The sequence below is a fragment of the Henckelia pumila genome, chromosome 1 (genome assembly GCF_033568475.1).
Source record: "Henckelia pumila isolate YLH828 chromosome 1, ASM3356847v2, whole genome shotgun sequence".
In the NCBI taxonomy this organism is placed as follows: Eukaryota; Viridiplantae; Streptophyta; class Magnoliopsida; order Lamiales; family Gesneriaceae; genus Henckelia; species Henckelia pumila.
This window is the reverse complement of record NC_133120.1, coordinates 129,699,225-129,722,718: the sequence shown is the minus strand read 5'-3', so window position 1 is coordinate 129,722,718 and position 23,494 is coordinate 129,699,225. Positions and strand designations below refer to the sequence as shown.

The 23,494-nt window shown below is 35.5% G+C and overlaps 2 protein-coding genes across 3 annotated transcripts; both read left to right on the top strand.

Moving 5' to 3' along the window:
- The first annotated feature begins 8,921 nt into the window (after positions 1 to 8,921).
- On the top strand, positions 8,922 to 15,039 carry LOC140881885 (pseudouridine-5'-phosphate glycosidase). Of its 2 annotated transcripts, none has more exons than XR_012150080.1 (13): positions 8,922 to 9,052; positions 9,778 to 9,871; positions 10,546 to 10,656; positions 11,503 to 11,585; positions 12,534 to 12,593; positions 12,702 to 12,762; positions 13,223 to 13,329; positions 13,405 to 13,482; positions 13,829 to 13,874; positions 13,953 to 14,073; positions 14,232 to 14,317; positions 14,416 to 14,506; positions 14,647 to 15,039. XR_012150080.1 is itself a non-coding variant. In XM_073287528.1 (13 exons), the coding sequence occupies exons 1-13, from the start codon at positions 8,981 to 8,983 to the stop codon at positions 14,652 to 14,654; spliced, it is 1,011 nt and encodes a 336-aa protein (XP_073143629.1). In that variant the 5' UTR covers positions 8,922 to 8,980; the 3' UTR covers positions 14,655 to 15,038. The 2 variants fall into 2 exon arrangements, 1 of the variants encoding a protein (XP_073143629.1); XM_073287528.1 differs by having other exon boundaries at positions 14,423 to 14,506; positions 14,647 to 15,038.
- Positions 15,040 to 19,589: 4,550 nt separating this feature from the next.
- Positions 19,590 to 21,761, top strand: LOC140893127 (scarecrow-like protein 3). Its single transcript, XM_073302196.1, has 2 exons — positions 19,590 to 19,898; positions 20,049 to 21,761. Exon 2 carries the CDS (start codon positions 20,101 to 20,103, stop codon positions 21,508 to 21,510), a length of 1,410 nt encoding a protein of 469 aa, XP_073158297.1. The 5' UTR covers positions 19,590 to 19,898; positions 20,049 to 20,100; the 3' UTR covers positions 21,511 to 21,761.
- The last annotated feature ends 1,733 nt before the right edge of the window (positions 21,762 to 23,494 follow it).

Genomic DNA, 23,494 nt, shown 5'->3' with positions numbered 1-23,494 from the left:
TTTTCATCCAAAATATTTTATGAGAGTTTTATGGGCCTTAAAATATTAATTTAAGGTATTATTTCATGAAAATTTTATTATTTATAAGTATATATATATATATCTTAATTGAATATTTCGGGATTTTGGTTTTATTATCAGATTAATATTTTATTTATGAGTTTTAAATTTTATTTTTATGGTATATTAATTAATATAATTAATTAGTGTTATGGTAATTAACTTATATCCTAATATCTACCCTAATCCCATGCCCCAAGCCCTTAGCCGCCTCCATCAGCATCTTCTTCACGTTCTTCATCTGAAAACCAGCCTCCATGCATAGCCGAACCTTAAGGATTTTTATTCAGGTTTGAAGATCCGTTCGTCCCGGAGCGTCGTACACGCGTCAAAAGCCCCATTTTTATTCAAATCTTCATCAAAGGCATGTAGAATTCTCTTCTTTTCCACCATATAAGCTATGTACACGTTTTTATATCTAAAAAATCATGTATTTTCTGAACATTTCGAAATACTTGAAGATCCATGGTTAGAACATGAACAACTCACTCTTTTGCCTGATTTTCACATGCATGGCCACGTTTTTTTATGCAAGGTGAGGATCTGGGCTTCTAACTAGAGGTTAAAGGGGTGTATCATGGTCCCTATGGTAAATCTAGGTCGGGGTTTGAGGCTGATCTAGGCTGGAAACGAAGCTTCCTTCTTCTGGTGTTCATGGGAGCGCAGCTTAGGGTTACGGGGAAGAAGTGTTCGTTCTCCCTCCTCAAGCCACAGATTGGGGTAAGACTTCATGTGTTTGAACCTCCTAGATGTTGGCTAAGTTTTTGAAGTGGTTTCGTGGTCATTGGTGGTCGGATCAGGCTGCAAGATTGAAAATATGGCAGCTGCTCCTGTCTGCACGCGAGCTGGGAAACAGCATGGTTGCAAGGTTTTGTTCTCTTCCTCCAGGTCATGGTTTGGGTTGGTTCTTGGATTGATGGAAACATCTAGGTGTGGGAAAGGTTTAGGTGGTGGTGCTCCGGCCAGGGGCGGCCAAAGCAGGCCGGCAGCAGGCCATAAAGGCCTGCTGCTCACGGCCGTAAGGGAGAAAGGGGAGGGGTTCGGGTTTTGGGATGGAGGACGGGCCGGGTCGTGTCTGGGGGTCCGGGTTGGGTCCGTATGGTCATGGGTCAAGTTATTTGGGTCCGGGTCCGGGTTATGTTAGTCGGGATCGGGTATTTTTACTTTTTTAAGTAATTATTAGTTTAAGTGTGTTATTTGGGTTAAGTTTCATATTATAAATATTATTTGGGCTTTTAATTAATTTAGTTAAGCCTTAAAATATTTATTTAATTATGCCAATAATTTTCATGGGCTTGGGAGTCCATGGAAATTATTGGGCCTGTCTGTGAATTTTTGGGCCTGTCAGTGATTAATAATGAGCTTGGGCTAGTTATTGGGCTTAAATATTTTATTTGGGCCCAATTATGTTTAAGTATATTATTTGGGTCTAATTGTGAAATTTGGGCTTTAGTTAAGTTAATGAGTCAGTCTTAAAATTATGGACTTAAGTCTAAGGGATCAGGAGTCTGGAAAATCCCATGAAAAATTATTGAGTCCGGAATATATATTTAATTTATGTTATGAATTATCCTTATTTTATGTACAAGTATAAATATTATGAAAATTAATTAAATATATATTATGGACATATTTTAAGTGCATACGTACATGAAATAATTTTATGATGAATTATATATTAATGTTTGAGCATGAAAAATGTTTTATGGAAATTGAAGTGATGTGGCAGCACAGAGGTGATTTACCACCAGCACATAGGTAGTTCTACTTCCGGCATAGAGGTGGTTTTACCACTGACACAAAGGTAGTTCTACTACCGGCATAGAGGTGAATTTATTCACCGCCACGTACGATGGTTCTTAGACTGATCAGTCGCTCTTGACTATGAGCCACACTCATAGATATGACCTACACTGTTATTTATGATTATTACATGCTCAATTATGATATGTATTTTATGATATAGCACAGTATAATTTATGATGAAAGTATGATATGGAAGATTTTATGATGCATTATTTTAAGATCATGCATGCATGTCAATGATGAATAGTATGATTATGTGCTTGTGTGATTTTAAAACTTGTTATGTTATGAGATAAAATATGTTGAGCTTCTAGGCTCACTACGCTTATATGGTGCATGTGAGCATGACTATGATGATGATACGGTAGATCCGACCGACGGTGAGGGCCTATGAGTTTCCGTACAGACGGCGCCCGTGACCGATGTTAATTTCATGTTATGGGAATTTTTACAGTCTTCTTTTAAAACAAGTTTTTCCGCATATTTATGTTTTTATGGTGGTTTGAACATATTATTTTTATTATGCATTGCATGGTAAATTATTTGTTATGGTTTATTTCAAATTTAGAATGTTGAAATTTATTTCAGTGGTATTTGGTACAGGATTTTTATTTATACTCATTTAAGTTATTTTTCATGTTTTTAATTAAATGTTATTTTAAGTATTTATACATATATGTATGGGCATATATATATTAGTATTATTATTTTTATTTAAAAAAATTTTTACTATTTAGAAGTCGGAGTTGTTTCATTTCTATTGAGTAGTGACATTACTTATTTGAGATTTTTTTTTAAATAAAATATGTCATTCCATGATAATGAGATGATATTTGAAGATGATTTATGATATAAAACATTTTTCAATTTGAAAATTAGTTTCATTTTAAAAAAATTATCATATATGAAATTTTTATTTTATAGTTTATATATATTGAATATAGTGTTTTGTCATTAAATGAAATGAAATAGAAAATGCGTAAAATTCAAAATGATAGATTATCATCACAAAATTAGAAAAGAACATGAAATGACAATAATGTCAATTTATAAAATAAACTGATGAAATGAAGTGTGCTTAATATTTTTTGGAGTGTAAATAACATTTTTATTTTTAAAATTGAAATGGTAAAAAATAATTGAGAGGATGAAAAGAAATTTGTTAATATAAAATAGCTCGGTAAAACTATTTTTTGAATATTTGTATTATTTATTACACAAAAACTCGGTGAGACGGTCTCATGCGTTACTTTTGTGAGATGGATCTTTTAATTGGGTTATCCATGAAAAATTATTACTTTTTATGCTCAAAATTCTAATTTTATTGTAAATATGAGTATGATTGGCCCGTTTCGCGAATAAAGATCCGTGAGACCGTTTCAAAATAAACCTACTGTATTTATTAATATTACTATTATGCTGCACAAAGTGAGTGTTATTTTGGTAAATAATAAAAACAAAAACAAAAAAAAAAATGGGTGGTACCCTCGGCCAATTTCTCAGACGAGGGCATTCAAAGAAACACTTGATGATTGCTCCCTGCTGGACCTACACGGCAGTGGAGAATTCTTTACTTGGATAAATCGAAGAGAGGTCGAACACATCATTTTTGAACGAATTGATCGGTATGTGGCTTCGTTTGAGTGGCGGCTCATGTACCGAACAGCAGCTGCACAGTCTTTAGAACTTTACCACTCTGACCATCGACCCATAATCATTCAGCTCAGAGAATCGAATCAGCAGAAGAGACGTGTTTCGGTTTAAACCCAACTGGGTGACAAAGAATTATTGTCATGATATAGTGACACAAGGTTGGAACAGTTTGGATACAGCCATATCATTTCCTAATCGATTGCTAAGTTGCAAGGAAGTTCTCCGGGTATGGGCTGGTAATCGCTTCCACCACATCCCTCGGCTTCTGCAAAATAAACGTAAAGAGTTGAACCCCATCAGATCTCAATCTCTTTGGCATTCTTCTGAGAAATGCATTGGTGACCTGGAGTGTGAGATCGGGTGTCTGGTTTCTAAGGAAGAAATGTATTGGAAGCAGAGAAGTAGGGCAAACTGGTTAGCCTCTGGAGATCGCAATATGAAATATTTTCATGCCCAGGCTTCAGCTAGATGAGCTCAAAACCTTATTAAAGAGCTGGTGTCATCTCATAGGGATTGGTGTACATACAAAAGCAGTATGGTGGAAATTGTTGAGAATTACTTCACACAATTTTTTCGGTCAGATAATCCTACCATTGAGGATAGATGTCAGATCCTAGATTATGTATCGCCCAAGATAGATGCCACTATGAATTAACTCCTCTGTGCGCCTTTTACGGAGGAGGAGGTGAGGAAGAACTTATATGATATTCACCCAGATAAAGCTCCAGGTCCGGACGGGATGTGTGTCTTCTTCTATTAGAAGTTCTGGGATATTGTCAGTAGAGAGATTTCATCAGCAATATTACAATTCCTTAATGAAGAAAGGGATATCAGAGCTTGGAACGAGGATATCAAAGCTTGGAACGAAACTGTGGTGACTCTTATTCTTAAGCTACAGCCATATCCTTGCCAGTATTTTCTATGCGGAGTAAAAAGTTGCAGTTTCGATAATAAGTGGAGAGGATCAGTAAACGTATGCAAGGGTGGAAGAACAAGATATTCTCGTCAGGGGGTAAGGAGACCTTGATTAAGTATGCCGAGCGATTCCTATAGTGACCCTTCCCGAAATCACTAATTAAACAAAGCTTAAAGCATGCAATTATACTTAAATAACAAAATCAAATAATCCAGCTGAAACTTAATAATAAAACCAAATTACTACCGGCAGAACAACCAGTTCCTAAATTTCATACTGCAATAAACCAATATTGTTATACAACCCCATCGAAAGTACTCCTAAAATCCAACAACAGAAACTTGGTAAAGAACAATCCTCCCTGCTGTTCAACGACAGCTACCACCCGGTCCGTCCAACCTAAGTCCTGCCCCGTGGAATGGGGTGTCCAGAACAAAACCACGGACGTGAGCATAAAAATCCCACTACGAAAGTTTGAGTAGCCATGTGCTATGAATGCATAATGCAAGTGAAAGGTATCGGGAAAACCTATCAGTTTTTACTGCTCAGTCAAAGGCATCATGATATGTAGTACGATGGACTGTCGTATCATGAGGCACTCCCATACCATAAACCATGGACATATTCGGATCCAAATCCATGACATACATCCACAATAATAATGGGGCTGAGCGACCCCTCTACTGGGTATAACAATAATAAAGTTCCAACATGATAATGTATGCAGCATAATATCCTTAACATAATAAATGCACATAAAATCAATGCCACATAAATTAGACCTGGCCAAGGGCCGGGTAAAACCCGAAACCGGCCCGTGGTATTCAGACCGGGTTAATGGGTTTGACCCGGAACCATGACCAGATGGTATTGGGGCATCACTCTTGCCATTGGCTAATAGAATGCGATTGAATATAATTAAAAGTAATAAATTTTTTATACAAGATGTTTAAAGTTGAAATGTAATAAAAAATTTTATTGAGATAGATAGAGTTTTTAATATAAGATGTTGAAAGTTGAAATATATATATATATATATATATATATTATTAAATAAATGTAATAAATTTTTAATTATGATAGATATAATTTTTAATATAAGATGTGAAAATTTGAAATGTAATATATTTTTTTATTGAGATAGATAGAGTTTTTAATATAAAATGTTGAAATTTGAAATGCCATATATTTTTTTATTGAATAAATGTAATATTATAAGATGTTAAAAGTTTAAATGTATATATGTTTTATTGAATAAATGTAATATATTTTTTATTGAGATAATGAAATATTCGATAGAATTTTTTAAAGTTCAATTGTAAAAAAAAATTTAAAAAAAAAACAATGGTTGACCCGGACCCGAAACCGGTGGTTAACCGGACCCGGACCGAAACCTCTGGTTTACCAACTCGGACCGGAACCAACCATGGGCGGGTCGGTTATAATGGTTGGTAAAATACCAAACCGGACCCGGCCCGTGGCCAAGTCTAACATAAATCATGCAAATATAGAACATGCATACTCAGTTATGATATCTCGGATAGTATGTCCGTACCTCAAGTAAGCAACCTAGCAGTACAACTCCTCTAGTCCAAGCCTATAAGCAAACAATCATTGCATCATTATTTATTCTCTAAAAATCTTAACAAGACTAATAGATACTCACTTAAATTTATCTGAGTCTAGTAGTATACCTGCGTCCGTCGTTAGTCCACTGATGGCGATATCCCCAAAACTTTGGCACAACTCTGCTACTATTTCGGCAGCGCTCCGTCGCCCCTTGGCTTCGAGAAGAACGCCTAAAAGACCCTAAAAACTAGCTAGAAACTAGAGAAGAAAGTTGGAAATTGGCAAATGAAATGGAAGCTCTCGGCCCCTATATATAGGCGGAGTTCGAATGATCCGATATCCGAGATTGGATCGTTCGATCCCTTCTTATCAACCCTCTCCGAACACGTGTCCTGCCAACTGCCGACAACAAATTGGATCGTCCGACCCACCTTCGGATTGTCCGATCTCTTGATGCTATCAAATCAAATCTTTTATCTCTTATCTGCACAAGATCGTATCGTCCGATCTCATCTTCGGATCATCCGATCTCCCCGGATCCTCCGAACTCCAGTCTAGCTTCTGAAGTGTTCAGATGGTCCGATCCCTTTGCTTAGCACAGTTTGGATCGTCCGAACACCTGAACAATAGGAACTCCCCCGGACTATTTTCGAACGTCCTGAATCCGATTTTAAGCTCCTTTAACCCATTCGATAATTCCTTAATCATGTTTTAGGAAATTGATTAGTTTTAAAAATAGTAGCTAGGCTACTACAATTTCCATTTATGTCATGTCCTATTTCTTCATACCCAAATCCATCTGTAGTGAGATTGAACGTGAATGCTCTAAATTTTGGTGGGGTGTTAACGAGGGTAAGAATAGTATGCATTGGCAAACGAGGAAGGCTCTTAGCAAAAAAAAGTGTATGTAAGGCACAGGATTTAGGGAGATGGAGGCTTTCAATAAGGCCTTACTTGGAAAGCAAATCTGGCACATCATCGCTAACCCAGGATCGCTGTTGGGACAAGTCTTGAAGGCTCGGTACTTTCGCCAACGGGATGTTATGTCAGCCATCTTGGGTAATAATCCTTCTTATTTCTGGAGATCGGTCTTGTGGAGTAGGCCTTTACTGGCAAAGGGACTATGTTGGCGAGTGGGTGATGGGATGCAGATTGGATCTTTCAGTGATAGGTGGGTGCCGAATTCTTTCGCTAATCTGGATCTTCATCAATATCATGAGATGTATAGCAAAGTGAGTACCTAGATTGAGAATGGTATGTGGAATGAGACAATGATAGGGAATCTATTCCCTCCACATGTTATCCGAGATATTCTTGATATTCCTCTAGCGAGCTCTCGTCATGAGGACTTTATATATTGGAGATATGATGCGAAAGGTAAATATTCGGTGCGAGATGGGTACAAAGTGGAAATCGGTTTTTATGAGCCCTCATCGTCTTGTTCGGCTACTCGATCTAAACGATGGTGGCTCTTCCTCTGGGCTCTGTCGATCCCTCCGAAAGTTCGTATATTTTGGTGGCGAGTATTACTTAATCTTATTCCTACGGAAGCAAACTTGGAAGCCCATCATGTCCCAGTTAAGGGTATTTGTCCATTATGCCACAACCGAGGTGATTCCACCAGTCATGCTCTAATCCTCTGCCCCACCATCAAACCTTGCTGGAAATTCACGAGCTTTTGGCCACTTTTAAAGAAGGCAGGGCATTTGCACACGCTAGATGTATTTCTTTGGATGCAAGATTCCTTAAGCAAATCTGATTTTGAGTTCTTTGCTATGCGCACTTGGGCTACTTGGAAAGTGAGGTTGATATTGTGCATAACACTACAGACCGCAGTATCACTTTGAACGTGGATTGGTGTGACGGTTTGTTAAGGGATTTCCAAGCTTCACGTCGTGCACTAAACATGACTCACCCACGTGCACTGTGCCCATCCAAGGATAAGTGGACAGCCCCTTCGTTCCCTCAGCTGCGCTTAGACGTTGATGCGGCATATTATGAGAGTACTAATATCTATGCTATCGGTGGAGTAGTCAGAAATCACGAAGGACAACCAGTTCCGCGTTTGGAAGGAAGATATATCGGCCCCAGTTTGTTGTTTATGCTGAACTAACTGCGATCTAAGGGGGTTTAAAGACCAGTGTAGAACGTAACTTAAGAGTACACCGCATTACTTCGAATTTTCTCTTAGCTGTGCAAGCAGTCACAAGGTCAGAAGAGGATCTTAGTTATATTGAAGCATTAACGACAGACATTCGAACTTTATTGGTTCAAGTTGAATGTTCGTAGGTCGGCAAATGCAGTAGCCCATTCGCTTGCCACTTTTGCTATATCATCCCTCGCCTCTTTTGTTTTGGAACACGGGAGTTTATTTTTTTTAGTTGATTGATCTTGTAATTCAAAATTTGTCTTCTTGTCGATTCTGATAATATGAGATCTTATTTTTTTTAAAATAACTATAAAGATCATATCACTGGAAGTTTGGACTCGGGAGTAAAATTCAACTACACGTATCAAAGTTTGAACTCTATTTTCACCGTCTTTCGCTAATTAGTAGTGTTTGGTGGACTGAATTTGAAGGGGATTTGGATTTGCAAATACTGTTTTGATGTTTGGCAAAATGAAATTTTAAAATTGGATTGGTATTTGATGAGATTTCATTTAACTAAGTGAAATCCTTGCAAAATTGGTCGGATTTCATGGGATTTCATGAGATTTGGGTTTATAAAAACAATAAAATTATTTCTAATAATAATTTATAAAATTTAGTTATAAATTTAAGTTTTTCTAACATTTTTTTTTTTACAAAATATCATTGTCCTAAAATTTATGTGAAATTTATTTCACTATGTATTTTTTTTTTTCAAACCCCAAAATAGAATTTGAATTCCATCTATTTCAATCCATCGATTTAAAATTCAATTCCAAATTCCATTTTAATGCCATAAGCAATCGATCGGGGAGACTGGGCGGAAAATGGCGTCTTCCGCTCTCTCCAGAATATCCAACATCGAGAAACACTTCAACCCCTCAAATCTCACCTCAAAGGTATCATTTTTGTGCCCCATTTATGGATATTATATCTTATATGATCGTTTGTGGTGCTGGGCAGACCCAGCAAATTCCAGCAACTATGATCAAGGTGTCAACTGATGTTTTGATGTTCATATTAAAAACTGCTGTCAAGTTTTTTTTTTTTATTGAGAAATCAGAGTTCCTTGGCCAAGATTTATGATCTTGGAGGATGTAGAGATTTCTCATTTCCTAAATTCGACTCTGTATATTCTTTCTGTTTGCTTTGTCTGGGTGAGTTGGAGGGCTATTAGAAAGTGGCATTTAGATAAAAAGAAAAAAGAAAAAGTCACGAACTTTGGAAAAGCTAGTAGAAAATCCTATAGCCAGAAAATTCTTATATTTTATATAAAAGAAGCACTTACAAAAATTGGGCCTCAATAAAATGCTATTTTAATCTTTAACTTATGCATCCAAACTGGTAGATATCAAAAGGTTGCAACGAAGTCGTGGAAAAAATGATGAGTAAGATACAAACAAGTGAAACGTCCTCATTCTTCTCCGGTTTGTCCACCATATGAAGTGAATGTTTCTGTGCATGTAGAAAGTTGTCTCATTTTGTTGTTTTACTTCAAATCTTCATGCTTGGCTAGGATTGTGATTTTGAATTGTTTACTTTTTTCCTCATGCTTAATGATCACCATGTGAAACTTTTTCTGTTTTGGGGCTCTGGTAGACTGATGTATGTATTGTGTGTATAGGGTGAAAAATTAATTAAGATTTCCAGTGAAGTTTCAGAAGCTTTATCTGGTGGGAAAGCTGTGGTTGCTCTCGAGTCCACCATAATATCTCATGGTATGATTTGAAAGCTTCTCATTCCTGCTCAAATTCTTTATCAACACTAAGTGCAGAACAAAATGAAAAATAGGGCCCAATTGGCTTTGGTTGAATTTTTCTATGCGAGTAGTGAATCCATTTAAGGTAGGTCATATTTAGAATGTTATGTTTGTCAGAATACAACTCAATCATCTTTCATGAACAAAATCCTTGTATATTGAAGTCTTTCCTCCTATGTTAAGAATGTGGACTTGGACCCAACTCAACCCCGAAAGCTAGCTTAAGGGGGAGGGCTGTCCAAGTTCATATATGCAACTCCTAGGAATTTTATCCATCAGACAATTAACCTTGGCTCTGATACCATGTTAAGAAGGTAGACTTGGACCTAATTCAACCCCAAAAACTAGCTCAATGGGGGAAGGTTGTCCAACTCCATACACGCAACACCCAGGAATTTTATCCAACCGATGTGAGACATTTACACATCAATATCCTCATTAGTGCATTTCTATAAAATAATAAAATAAGCCATGTTTCGGCCTTTGTATTTCCTGGTTTAATTGTCATTTGATCATATAATCCCCTATTTAAAAAATGAGAGTTAACTTGCTTTTTATTAATTTCTACCATGATAGCCCTCATCGTTTAATATACTCTGACATTTCATTGTTTTTCTAATATTATGTACTTAGGAATGCCATATCCTCAGAATCTTGAGACTGCAAGAGAGGTGGAGGCAATTGTGAGACAAAACGAAGCTATACCAGCAACAATTGCTATTTTGGATGGCATACCCTGCGTAGGTGTTTATTCAAAACTTTGTCTCAGTTCACTTTGAGTCGCTTGGAGTTCCAAATTGGTTTTTTACCTCTCTTTCAGAAACTCATAATTTGCGCTATGAGTCCATTATGGAGTTTTTGGATACCATAAGAATTAAGAGTTAAGTTAGTGAATCCAAACCTTACTTTATTGTTCAAAAGAAATGAGCTAATACTTAGAGATAGATATTGATGCAGACATAATTGTAGATCTAAACAAGTAGAACAAGATTTTCGGAACCAGTTTAGAATATTTGGATGCAATTCTGGTTGACAGAATTTGTCACAACTTCAGTATAAATTCCTTCATAGAATAAGTATTATATGGTTATTACCTTCTAAAATTAACTTCTTTTTCCGCTGCCATGCGTTATCTTGTGAGAGCCAGCTCTTTTGTCGGAAAATATTGTGTGTTTTGCTTGATTAGTATCAGCGGATTAGATATCTTATCTTCATCTCACTTTTTATGAGTTCTGCCATTCTCTCGTCTCATGTTGAATGTCATGTTTTTTGCATCGATGGGAAGTGAATTCTCGCTATATATTGTACTGTGTAATTGTCTTGTTAACTATTATTTAATTTTCAAATATTGGACGGTCAAGCCGGCATTTACCCTGTCTTCTACTTTTCTATTTTTAGCTGTGTGGGGGATTGTGGGGAGGAAATGTCTGCAGTGAACTTGGATTTTCTTCTGAATGTTTGAAATTCACGTTCTTTTACTATTATTTGGTTAATTTCTTCTGAGTTTTTCCTGTTACTTTTCTTCCTGTATACCGGAGGGAACAAGATGGCGACAATCATCTGATTTGTGAAGAAGCTTTAAATTTGTAGGTTTAAGCTCGGAAGAACTTGAAAGGTTGGCCATTCTGGGAAGAAAAGCTCGAAAGACAGCTCGTAGAGACATCGCCCATGTTGTGAGTATTTAAAGATAGGTTACACTTTGTTTTCTGCATTGGTTTTATTATTTGGTCCCCACTCTCAAAATTTTCAGTTCTTGATTGCGCCATGGCAAATTCAAAACTTTTTTCAATTTTGGTTGCCATGCTTAGAAGATGCCTGATGAAAACTTCAATTTTGTCCTTTTCCTTCCTTTTTATTTTTTGTTTTTTAAATGTTAGTGAATGGTCTGTTTTGAAAAGTTAATAAAATCCTGATGACTAGGGGTGATTATGTTATGTGCACGAATCTGCGATCTCGTTATGGGTCTAACTAATGGTTGATCGTGTAAATCTGTAATGTTGGTGTGCTTAGATGTTTTTCTTCCTTTCTTACCTTTTTTGTAATGTGGGTTGGTTCCAATTTGAGAGATCCCCATGATCTCCTGTAACAAGAGAAATTTTTGGAATTCAAACTTGAATATTTGTTGCTTCGTGTCGAATATATATGCAAGAAAGAGTCCTTGAAACTTCAAAATACCGCATCCTAAATCTAAGAATTATCCTGCGTGATAATTCCCTTTCTTCAAACTTTTAACAAACAAAATGGTAAAGAGATAGAAATTTATTGAAATGCTACAACCGAAAGATAAAACGATAAACTTCAATCTGCTGGACTCTTCTTGTATCTTCCCTGGGCCTGTCGACAATATGCAACATCCTCTTGATTTGTTGGGCTTGTTGGGCTCTTGCTCGTGCGCAATTGGGCTTGATGGATCGCAACAGGTTATCTAACATCTTGCCATCATATTTTCACTCATTCCCTATATTGGTATGACTTCATTCTATGATTATTGTCAACCACCTGATTCTTCAAATTTATTGCTTCACAATACATGTCAACTGCATGCAATACCTGAACTTGGATTTGTTTCCCTCATAAAGCTAACTAGTATCTCGGAGTTTGAATAACAAAAAACATTTCAGGTAGCTACTAGAGGGAATGGCGCGACAACGGTTTCTGCTACAATGTTTTTTGCTTCCATGGTATTCCTTGCTTTGTAATAATCATTTATTACGTGTCTTTCCTTCTTACAAACACTCCTTTAAGGCAAATAGTTATGCTGCCAACTGTCGAGACTTCAATTATTGCAGGTGGGCATTCAAGTATTTGTTACTGGTGGCATTGGTGGAGTTCACAGACATGGACAGAGTAGTATGTTTTGTGATTATTTTATTTTATATATTGAAAAATATTTGGGGTGCTTCTTGATATGAAGTATCTCATAAAAAGATGTGGTGTAATTTGATGTTCTGTGTATATATTATAATTGCATTTGTTTTTATATGTTCAGTTATGATTTCAATTCGGTGCGCTGCTTGATTGGTTGAAACCAAAAAGTAAAATATTTCGTAGAATGGAGTTAAAACCATGCTGAGCTCATTCATTTGCGAAATAGCTTAATTGTTGAATCATTTTGTGCATAGTATGCAAAATCAGTGAGAGTCAACTATTTTTGGAAAATTCAAGAGAAAAAATTACTGGAACAACTACCTGATATAAACTGAACCTTTTGTTCTGTCGAGAATAGGCACGACATTTATGTGATTTTTGTTGTATTAACTCGTCCTGATTTGGTATGTGATTTTTGTTTCCTGTTTTTTTTTTTGGTTAGCTATGGATATCTCTTCAGATCTCACAGAGCTGGGAAGGACCCCTGTTGCTGTAGTTTCTGCCGGTGTAAAATCAATATTAGATATTCCAAGAACTTTGGAATATTTGGTATGACCCTTTATTGTTTCACATGTTACACAATCTTATGCAATGAATGCACAATCATTTTCTGTTGTGTTTCAGGAAACTCAAGGAGTTTGTGTGGCTGGATATAATACCGATGAATTCCCTGCTTTTTTCTCTGAAACAAGTGGTTGCAGGGTAATTTTTTTTGAAATAATAAATCTAGCCAAAGATTTGTGGTATTCCTTGTCCCACGATTTTTATGATTCTGTCTTAAATTACGTGCTGCAGCATCATAGGATCGTTTCCATTTTTTTCCATTTTATAATGCTTATCAATGTTATGTAAAATTTAGAACTGGTTCCTGGTTTTGTTTTGTGAATGTTTCTTTTTTTTTTTTTTTTCTGAGGAGGTGAATTTTTCTAATTCAGCTTGTGTTGTGTCTGTGTTACCAAAAACTGTGGGATTCTCTCGGTATCAATATTTAGCTTGCTTTAGTTGTTTCCAGGAAAAAAACTGTTGATAGTTTACTATAAAATTTCAGGCACCTTGTCGTGTTGACTCACCTGAGGATTGTGCTCGACTAATAGGTAGGGAGCATTCCGCTTTCTTTATTTTTCCGCAGTTAATAATATTACTGTGCTTAGTAAGATTCTCAATCACTATAGATTCGAACACAAATCTTGAGCTCGGATCTGGAATCCTGATAGCGGTACCTATTCCTAGAGAACATTCTGCTTCAGGAAATAAAATTGAATCGGCCATACAGAAAGCTCTGAAGGAAGCTCGGTAAAACTCGTCATCAAATATGTGAAATAATGATGATCAGGCTAATATTCCTATCTTATATATATATACATATATATATATATATACATATATATATATATATATATACATATATATATATATATATATATATATTATATTTCATTTGAGTGACACAGGGAGCAGCATGTAACTGGCAGCGCTGAAACTCCTTTCTTACTTGCTAAAGTAAACGAACTGACCGGAGGAGCCTCCCTTGCTTCAAGTATTCTTTGTCAGATACTATTGCATCACTAACCAAATAATTTTATTTATTGCTTGATGGACGTCGAATATCTGATTTTTTCAATTTCCTTAATGGAGATGTTAGATATAGCTCTTGTAAAAAATAATGCACAAGTTGGTGCGCAGATTGCTGTCTCCCTCGCTCATCTCAGACGAAATAATACTAAAGGTGAGCATTTATTTAGTTTTTCTAGTTTATTGCTTCGGAACAACGATGCATCCCTGTTTCCATTTCTAAAGTACGTCTTGGAAAACATTATATTCAAATTGCTATGAACTACCAGCAAACTTGCTGATATTTGATTGCAGGTGCCTAAGGAAACAGAGAGGATCTAACTCCTACTGCCATCTTTCGAGAATTCAAGGGTTAACTAAACAGACATACTCGCAAAACTTGGAGGAGTTGCATTTGAATCTGTCAAGATTTTCAAAATATTTCCCTGTTTGTTCCAACTTCTCTCCCCGTAGATTCTGTTGGGGTTTGAATACACTAGAATTGTCATAAATGCATAATTTTCTGTAACGAACTTCGTCTTCGTTCCTCTCGGACTTTGGAACATCACATGTTGATCAGAACACTTGCAAACCTTGAAAGTTGAAACCCAGATGAAAAATTCCGATTTAGATAAGATCCAACAAATATTAGTTAATTTTTGTATATTGTATCAAATTAGGTGAGGAAGAATTCAAGATCAGTGCCATCTTTCTTAGGATTCTGATGTCTTCCTTTGGACTTTTCCTTTTATCCCTTGCTCTTTTTTTTCCTTGATAGGAGAAGATAATACCAAACTAAAGTTGTTTTAGCTCCGCAGAAGAAAAGGAATTGAATGTTGGAAGCATGTGGGAGAATTTTCTTGTTATTCCCACACTTGGAACGCACTAAGGAACAAAAGTGATGGCCCATTGTTTGGCTTTGTTAGGGCATGTTTGGAACTTAGTTGATTTTCAAGAATATTATATGCTTTGGGGCAGTTCTTGATTCCCCATACACTTATGTCGTGACAAGAATAACACAAAAAGGCTTCCTTGAAGTGGGGTGAACCAACCTAAGCCATGTTAAAACAACCAACATACTCGTTTCTTTCGAGTTTTGTTGGTGTAATTTCTTTTTATCTTACGAAATAGTATTAAAAAAATATCATGCAAAATGTGAAAATAATTCACGGGGCACTACTAAAGTGGTAGCTTTTTTGAGCCATTTCAAACAAGAAGTTTTATTGAACCTTTAATATTTGTTATTAATGTTGTATTGTTAATCCATCAACACATGAAGGAATAAGCCTTATGTGAGATATCTTATGGATTTATATTTGTGAGACATATCGACTTGGTTCATATCTGCCGTAAAAAATAATATTTTTTTTATAGATTGGGTCGGGTCGAAGATTCGTCTCTCTAAATTTCCGTGAGACGATCGAGTTTTTGTGTGAATAAAGTGGGTGATGTAATACATATTGAAAATAAATTATTTGGCTTGTAGCCGAATCACAAAAGGTTACTAGATCAAGAAAAGAAAAAAAAAACTACTCATCATATCTGTTTGCAAAATCCGAAACTTAATGTCCATCATTATAGCCTATAGGAGATCCGCTAATCAAGTGGCACACACTCTTACTATTTCGGCTTTGTCTTCCGATCAATCTCAAGCGTACAAGGACTCTTGTCCTCTCTTTTTGAGTCGTTTCGACGCATCGTGACTAATGACTTTGTATAGTAAATGATACTTGATAGTAATATATTTAATTTTTTTATAAAAAAAAATCAAAAAAAAAAAAGTTTTGCCGAATAAAAATGTGAAATTTCATTATCATAATCCCATTCTAACTTTGGAAATTTTTGAAAGTGACAAAGATATCCGAGTGATATGACAAAATATCCTTACAAAATACGATGTTTGAATTATCCGTCGACAAACAATTGATTACTATTATTTAATAGGATTCTGTATCAGCAAGCGTAAATGATTTTAGAGTATGGAAAAATATTTGTTTTTTAAGAAAATTAAATATAACTTTTGTTTGTTTGTGTTTGATCCCAATTTGTCTTGCTTGTCAACCCAAGGTTATACCCAATGAAGGTTAACAAGGAAAAAATATTTTTTATGAATCATATTCAATTCATATCATCTGGGAAAGTTGGGTGGTCGAGGTGGGCAATTTCTCGGGTAGAACAAAGTTCTTCCCTATCCGATTTACTGACCGCATAATTGATAACATGTATCGTCGAGGTCTGCACACACTCAAACAAGAAAAGTTAGTGAGGTGTGAGAAGAGTTTTTGGCGAGGCCGCTCAAACAGTTCGAGTCAGTATGATGATCACACAAGGCAATAAAATATTGTGAGAGAAGGATATAGAGAATGTTTGTATCGAACCGGTCTATTTTGAAAAAACGGTGCAACTGGTCGGACCGTTTTAACTGGACGGTTGGATCGAAAAATCGTTTATATAATATAATATAATTAATAATATATTTTAAATTTTAAACTTAAAAGATGTATATAAATAAAATATATATATATTTATCTTAATTTAAAAAATAAATAATGTTATAAATATATTCAAAATATTAATTATAGTTATATATATTTTTAAAATTAAATAAATTAATTAAAAAAAACTTTAATAATACTATAATAATATTTTTAACGATGTACAAATTACAAATAATCATTTATTATATATAATAAAATATTAAATTAGCGTTTTAAATTAAAAAACAATTAATTTAAAAAAATAAAAAAATATTCAAAAAGCGGTTGAACCGGTTCTTGGGGCCGGTTTTTGGCCGGTTCGACCGGTTCTGAGCGGTTCAATCGTTAAAACGGTTTTTGAGAGTGTTTCGGATCGGACCAGTGACCGGTTCCCAGTCGAACCGGTCCGTCCAGTCCTAATATGAATCTTATATGCATGAAAAACAAACACGATTATAAATTAATCGTACCATCAATTCAATAACAAAAAGACTCGAATTGTTGTCTCAATCTTTTGACACAAGTAAGTTTTGGATATCCACGTCTAGTTTACAACGAAACTAGCAACAAATAATCACAAGATAAACAATTAATCACAACGGAACCTTCAAAGAACTTGTCTTTGAAAATCCACGAAGATAATCAATCGACAAACGCCACAAAGTTGTTAAACTTTGATAAGTTTGATTTGAAAAAAACAAAGCAAAGCTTTGAAAAAAATTCTAGAGAGAATTTCAATTGATAAAATCAATAATCTGAATACTGTGTTTTTTTTTTTTAGTTGAGAGAGGAGGGATTTGTTACAATTGGGTTTCGAACTCGAGACCTCGTCCCACACTTGGGACCTTGATGTTAGATGAGCTACACGTCATCGGCGAATACTGTGTTATTCAATAATGAATAATATGATTGTTTTATAGTTTACAACTCAAAAATAAAAGATAACACAAAATAATTCAAAGATCTAATTTCCTAAAGTTTCAAAACTCTTAAAATAGGAAATAAATCATCAAAATAACATATTCCATCGAAACACACACTAACATGCCGCACTATGTGTTTCTCGGACGTGCTAGGGTGCATAAAGTTGCGCTAGAGCGCGCTAGTGTTCTGTCCAAGGAACATGTAATTGCACAGGGCGCGCTGGGGCGCAATAAGTTTCGATGGAGCGTATGGTCAGTGCGCTGGAGCGCAAGAAGTTGCGCTCGAGCGCGAAGGTCTTCAGTCCAAACTTCAAATCTTCACTCTTTTGATCTCTTAACATTTAAATGACATCCAAATGTCCTCCAAATTGACTCTCATGCTCTCCAACTTGGTTTTCATAAATTCCAAAGCCTTTTAATCTTAATAGCAACTTATGAGACACTTCTTTAAACATTACGAATCTTTGGCGCATCTTTTTGAATGTTTTGCTTTGGCTCCTTGATTTTGATCTCCCCGGTAACTCTATCGAGTTCATAGCACCTTTAACAATTCGATCACTTCGAGATCTTTTCATAATCATATCAGGTCCGGTTTTGAAAACACTAATTTATAGGTCCTCAGAGTTGATGGCTCTTTCAGGTTTCTCGAGTGATGGCCAAGATGCATGGTCATGGCTCACATTTCAATCGTATCCAGACCGGTGGAGGTGGGAGGAAATGTGTCCCTTGATTGTTGGTGAGAGCGACTCATAATAAATTGACTTAGTCTTCTTGCCTTATCTAGCCCGAGAAGACTACTCTCTGAGCACTCCCAAACCTCGTCTCCCTGGGTTTTTCTTTCCTGTCGAGCTCCCTTATCTCCTGGCCTCTCTGGCTCTCCTTCTTAGCTGTCAATTTCACCCGGGCTCTACTCTATTCTGTTCTTCGGGTTACTCTCTCTGCCCAGGTTCAAGGATGACCTTGACACCTTTCGGGATATCACCACATACAATATTTTTAATATTAATTTAAATTTATTTTGAAGAAAATTCAAAAAATTCATAAACCTCGTCTCCGAAAGATTTGATTCCAAGAAGGTTATAAATTTTGAATTTCAAATAATATTAATTTCGAGTGACTTCAAAATCCATTAGCCACGCCATATAAAGTAACAAGATGAAGTTTTTTTGTTTTTTATTTAATAAAAAATCATTTCATTTTTTAAATCTCTACGAAGAAAAATATTAACAGTTATATTTGACATTACATAATAAACCATCATTTTTTATTTATTTTCCATCTAATATAAACATCTTTTGAAAAATAAACTATTTTTTCATCTTGATCGGTTATAAAATATTAAACTATTGCATATAAAATTAGGTTTATTCACTCAATATAATTTTATCCAAATAGATTGAACCATGTACTAATATTAACTTAAATAACTAAATCCAATACAATAGAAAAAAAAAAAAAAAAAAAAGAGAAAGGCTATTGCGAGACAGTAGATCTGTAAGACAAGAAACGTTGATTAGTTAATAACATTCACCGAACATTAATATTTTTAACATAAAAATAATATTTTTTATGTGTTTAATAGGTTGGTTTGGCTGAATCAAATCAAAAATATATGACACAAAATTTAGCCACAAGTCACCAAAGTTTTTACCTAAAACTAAAAAGAAAAGAAAAGAAAAGAAAGCTGTCTCTGTCACATGAGACACCTATTTCCCTCTGCCATTTGAGGAGAAAATGACAAGTGATATCCTAGACAAAGAATAAGAACAAATTTCGAGACAGGTCCTCTTAACTTTATGCGTAGAGAAAACAAGTGAAAAGGGGCACTTGTTCACACAAATTCCATATTCTTTCAACAAGCAAAAGGACACCAAATCCCTCACGACAAAAACTCATGTCACGCATGGTAGACAACCGAGCTATGTTGTCCAAACTAAATGACAAATTTTGCCTTAGGTAACCAAGTTCTCCAAGATTGACTCATCTCGTAATCCTCAGCCTTAAATTCAACCAAACCCTTCTCTATTTACTGCCACTTCTTTTCTTTTGAGTTGCAGAAGAACACGCAGATATTTGGGTTGTTTTGTGGGGATTTTCTTGGGGCTTTTTGTGGGGTTTTCATGAATTGGAAAACCCAGAAAGGGAATTAGAAATCTTGGCCTGGTTGGTGAGTTCTCGTATACTGATTGTGTTTTGGTGTAGTTGTGTTCCCTGTGGCGTGGTTGAGTTTTGGAATTATTCATAGATTCTTGATTGGCTTCATGTTGTTGTTTTGGGAATTGTTGAATAATTTCTAGTTTGTTTGTAATTTTTCCAGGAAAATATCTGATCTTGCTGCTGATTTTCTGGGAGTTTTTAATTCCAAAAATATGTTTCAAGAAGATGGATCATCGTCTGTGACTTCATCACCGCTTCAAATGTTTCCTATGGTGTCCTTATCACCTGGTTTTATGTCACCATATCCATGGCTTAAGGATCTGAAACCTGAAGAAAGAGGGCTTTATTTAATCCATTTGTTGGTCACTTGTGCAAATCATGTGTCAACAGGCAGTCTTGAAAATGCAAACATAGCCCTCGATCAAATCTCTCATCTTGCATCGCCTGATGGTGATACTATGCAGCGGATTGCGTCGTATTTCTCGGAGGCTCTTGCGGATAGGATCCTCAGAACCTGGCCTGGTGTTTATAAGGCCTTTCGTTCTACCAGAATCTCCATTGTTTCTGAAGAAATCCTTGTGAAAAAAATGTTTTTCGAGTTCTTGCCATTTGTTAAAGTGGCTTTTGTGATCAGTAATCAAGCGATTGTGGAAGCAATGGAGGGGGAAAAGATGGTTCATGTTATCGATTTGAATGTGACCGAACCGGCACAATGGTGTGCACTTATTCGAGATTTGAGTGCACGACCCGAAGGTCCGCCTCATTTGAGGATTACTGGGATTCATCAGCAAAAGGAGGTGCTTGAACAGATGGCCCATATATTAACCGAAGAGGCGGAAAAGTTGGATATACCGTTTCAATTCAACCCTATTGTCAGTAAACTAGAAAACCTCGATGTCGAAAAGTTGCGCGTCAAAACAGGGGAGGCTCTAGCTATTAGTTCAATGATGCAGTTGCATTCTCTTTTGGCCTCCGATAACGAGCTTAAGAAAAAGTCTCCCTCCACGCCTATGAATTCGATTGGTATTCACTTGCAAAGAGTAGCACAAATGAATCAAGGTACCTTGGGTGAATTGCTGGAGAAAGATATGGTTAATGGATATAGTCCAAGTACCGACTCAGCCTCGTCCTCGCCTTTATCTTCGACCGGTTCGTCAAATATAGACACTTTTCTTAATGTCATATGGGGTCTTTCTCCCAAAATTATGGTGGTGACAGAACAAGACTCGGATCACAATGGGAAATCCCTCATGGAAAGGTTGTCCGAATCTTTGTACTTCTATGCTGCACTGTTCGATTGCTTGGAGTCAGCTTTACCTAGAGCATCTTTGGAGAGATTAAAGATGGAGAAGATGTTAGGCGAGGAGATTAAGAATGTCATAGCGTGCGAAGGAATGGAGAGGAAAGAAAGACACGAAAAGCTTGAGAAATGGTATCAAAGATTTGAGATGGCTGGTTTCGCGAGTGTTCCATTGAGCTATTACGCGATGCTGCAAGCGAAAAGATTGTTGCAAACATATAGTTGTGATGGCTATAAGATCAAAGAAGAGAATGGCAGCGTCGTGATTTGCTGGCAGGATCGACCCCTTCTCGCGGTATCCGCTTGGAGGTTTAAGAGGTGAAATCTTGATCGATCCGCCTCGTGCTTTATTATCTTCGTTTCAAAGTTTGTAGAGGGGATACTTGATCCTGCAGATGTAAAAATCTTTAGTGATGTACTGTTCAACTTTAATATTTCAGCTCTTTGTTCATTTCTGTTTTTGAAATGTTTGATTTTTGTGATCAACTTAGGTAGTGTTTTGTAGAGCCGATTCATAAAGTTCTACAAAACACTACCTTTTAATGTTATAGGATGTAAACTCTCTTAGTCTTACCGACAATAACATGTTTCCTTTTTCCGGGCGTTTTGTCGCGTGGGCTGGGCCGTATCTGAGATTTACTAGGCCCGACTCCGGAGTCGAAAACACTCTTTAACATTAAAATTCATTTTTTTCACTGATTTTCTCAAACAATGGAATTCAATTTGTTCACTTTCGATATTTTTTTTTTAAAAAAAATAAACATAGGGTAAATGCACTTTAAATCTCTAGACTCAAATTCAAGTTTGTGATCAGTTCCTGTTAGAAAAGAAATGTGTTTAGGCTCCCTATCAACAAAAAAAAATTTCTGCACTCCTTAAGCCCACTTGTTTTTTTTCGGATGAAAGTCAGTACAAAACATTGAAAATATGGTACAAATACATTATAATTGAGTATCAACTGTTTCAAATTTGGTACTAATATATTATTTTTGAGTATTCAAACATGTAAGCAAATACTGATATTAATGACACATTTGTCTTCTTTGGATAAAAATCAATACAAAACATTGAAAATTTGATACTGATATATAATATTTGAGTATCAAATGTGTTAGATCTGTTACATATATATGATTTTTGAGTACTTGAACATATGTTCCAAGTGTTGATGTTAATAAAGATGTTAAGATTTTATACTCAAAATCTTTTCTTTTGTACCAGATCTAAATCACTTAGTGCTCGAATATTATATATTAGTACCATATTTTCTATTTTTTGTATCGAATTTCACCCGTGAAAAGACATGTGGGGCCAAGGAGTGCAGAAATATTTTTGGGTAGATCAGGGAGTTTAAATTCATATTTTTACTGCCGAAGACTGAAAACAAATTTAAATTTGGGTGTAGAAATTTAAAGTAAATTTACCCATAAACATAAGGATTTTCACCTCAAAATAGCTCACAAAACTTCCTATTGAGCACATAAATTTCAAGAAAATCATCTTCTAAGTGGGTATTTCGTTTTTCAGAAATGTATATTTTAAGTTGGTATTTTATTTTTGGGAAAGGTTTGAAAGGCTTTTAAAATGATTGAAAATCTTTTCTTGAGGGGAGTTGATATTTACACTCCATTTTGTGTTATTTACACTCCACTTCATGTGTAAAATAGAGTGAAAATTTATTCACATATGGAGTACAAATAACAAAAATTGGAGTATAAATATCAACTCCCTTTCTTGAGCGGCATGTCTACAAAAGAAGAAACAACAAATCTGTTTAAAAGCCGCGTGAAAATTTTGAGAAATTATACATTACTAATTATGATTTGAAATTTCACTTTTTCCAATCCATATAGCTTAATTAAGGGCCAGCCAATAACCCATTGTTGATACGTACTAATAGAGATTATATTTTTATTTTTCAAAAAATCAATATTCTCTCTTAATCATGAAAATATCTCAAACTTATCACACATAATGGCTGAAAAAAAAAAAAAAAAAATTCTTGTATAGTTGTTGATAGCTAGTAGTCGAAGGCCGAAAATTGTAGAAATTAAAGAGAACTAACTTAAAATCAGCTGATAAGAAAAAAAAAATGATAAATTCCCAACATGAAAAATTACGGTAATTTCGAGAAAAACAATGAATGGGATAAAGATTTATCCTTAACATCAAATGGTGTTTTTTATAAGTGTTTGACAGAGCTTATAAGCTCTTGAAAACAACTTATAAACTATTTCAGAGCTTATAAGCCCTTTAAATTTTTTTGGCAAATTTTCTGTCAAACAACTTATAAGCTGTCAAAATAA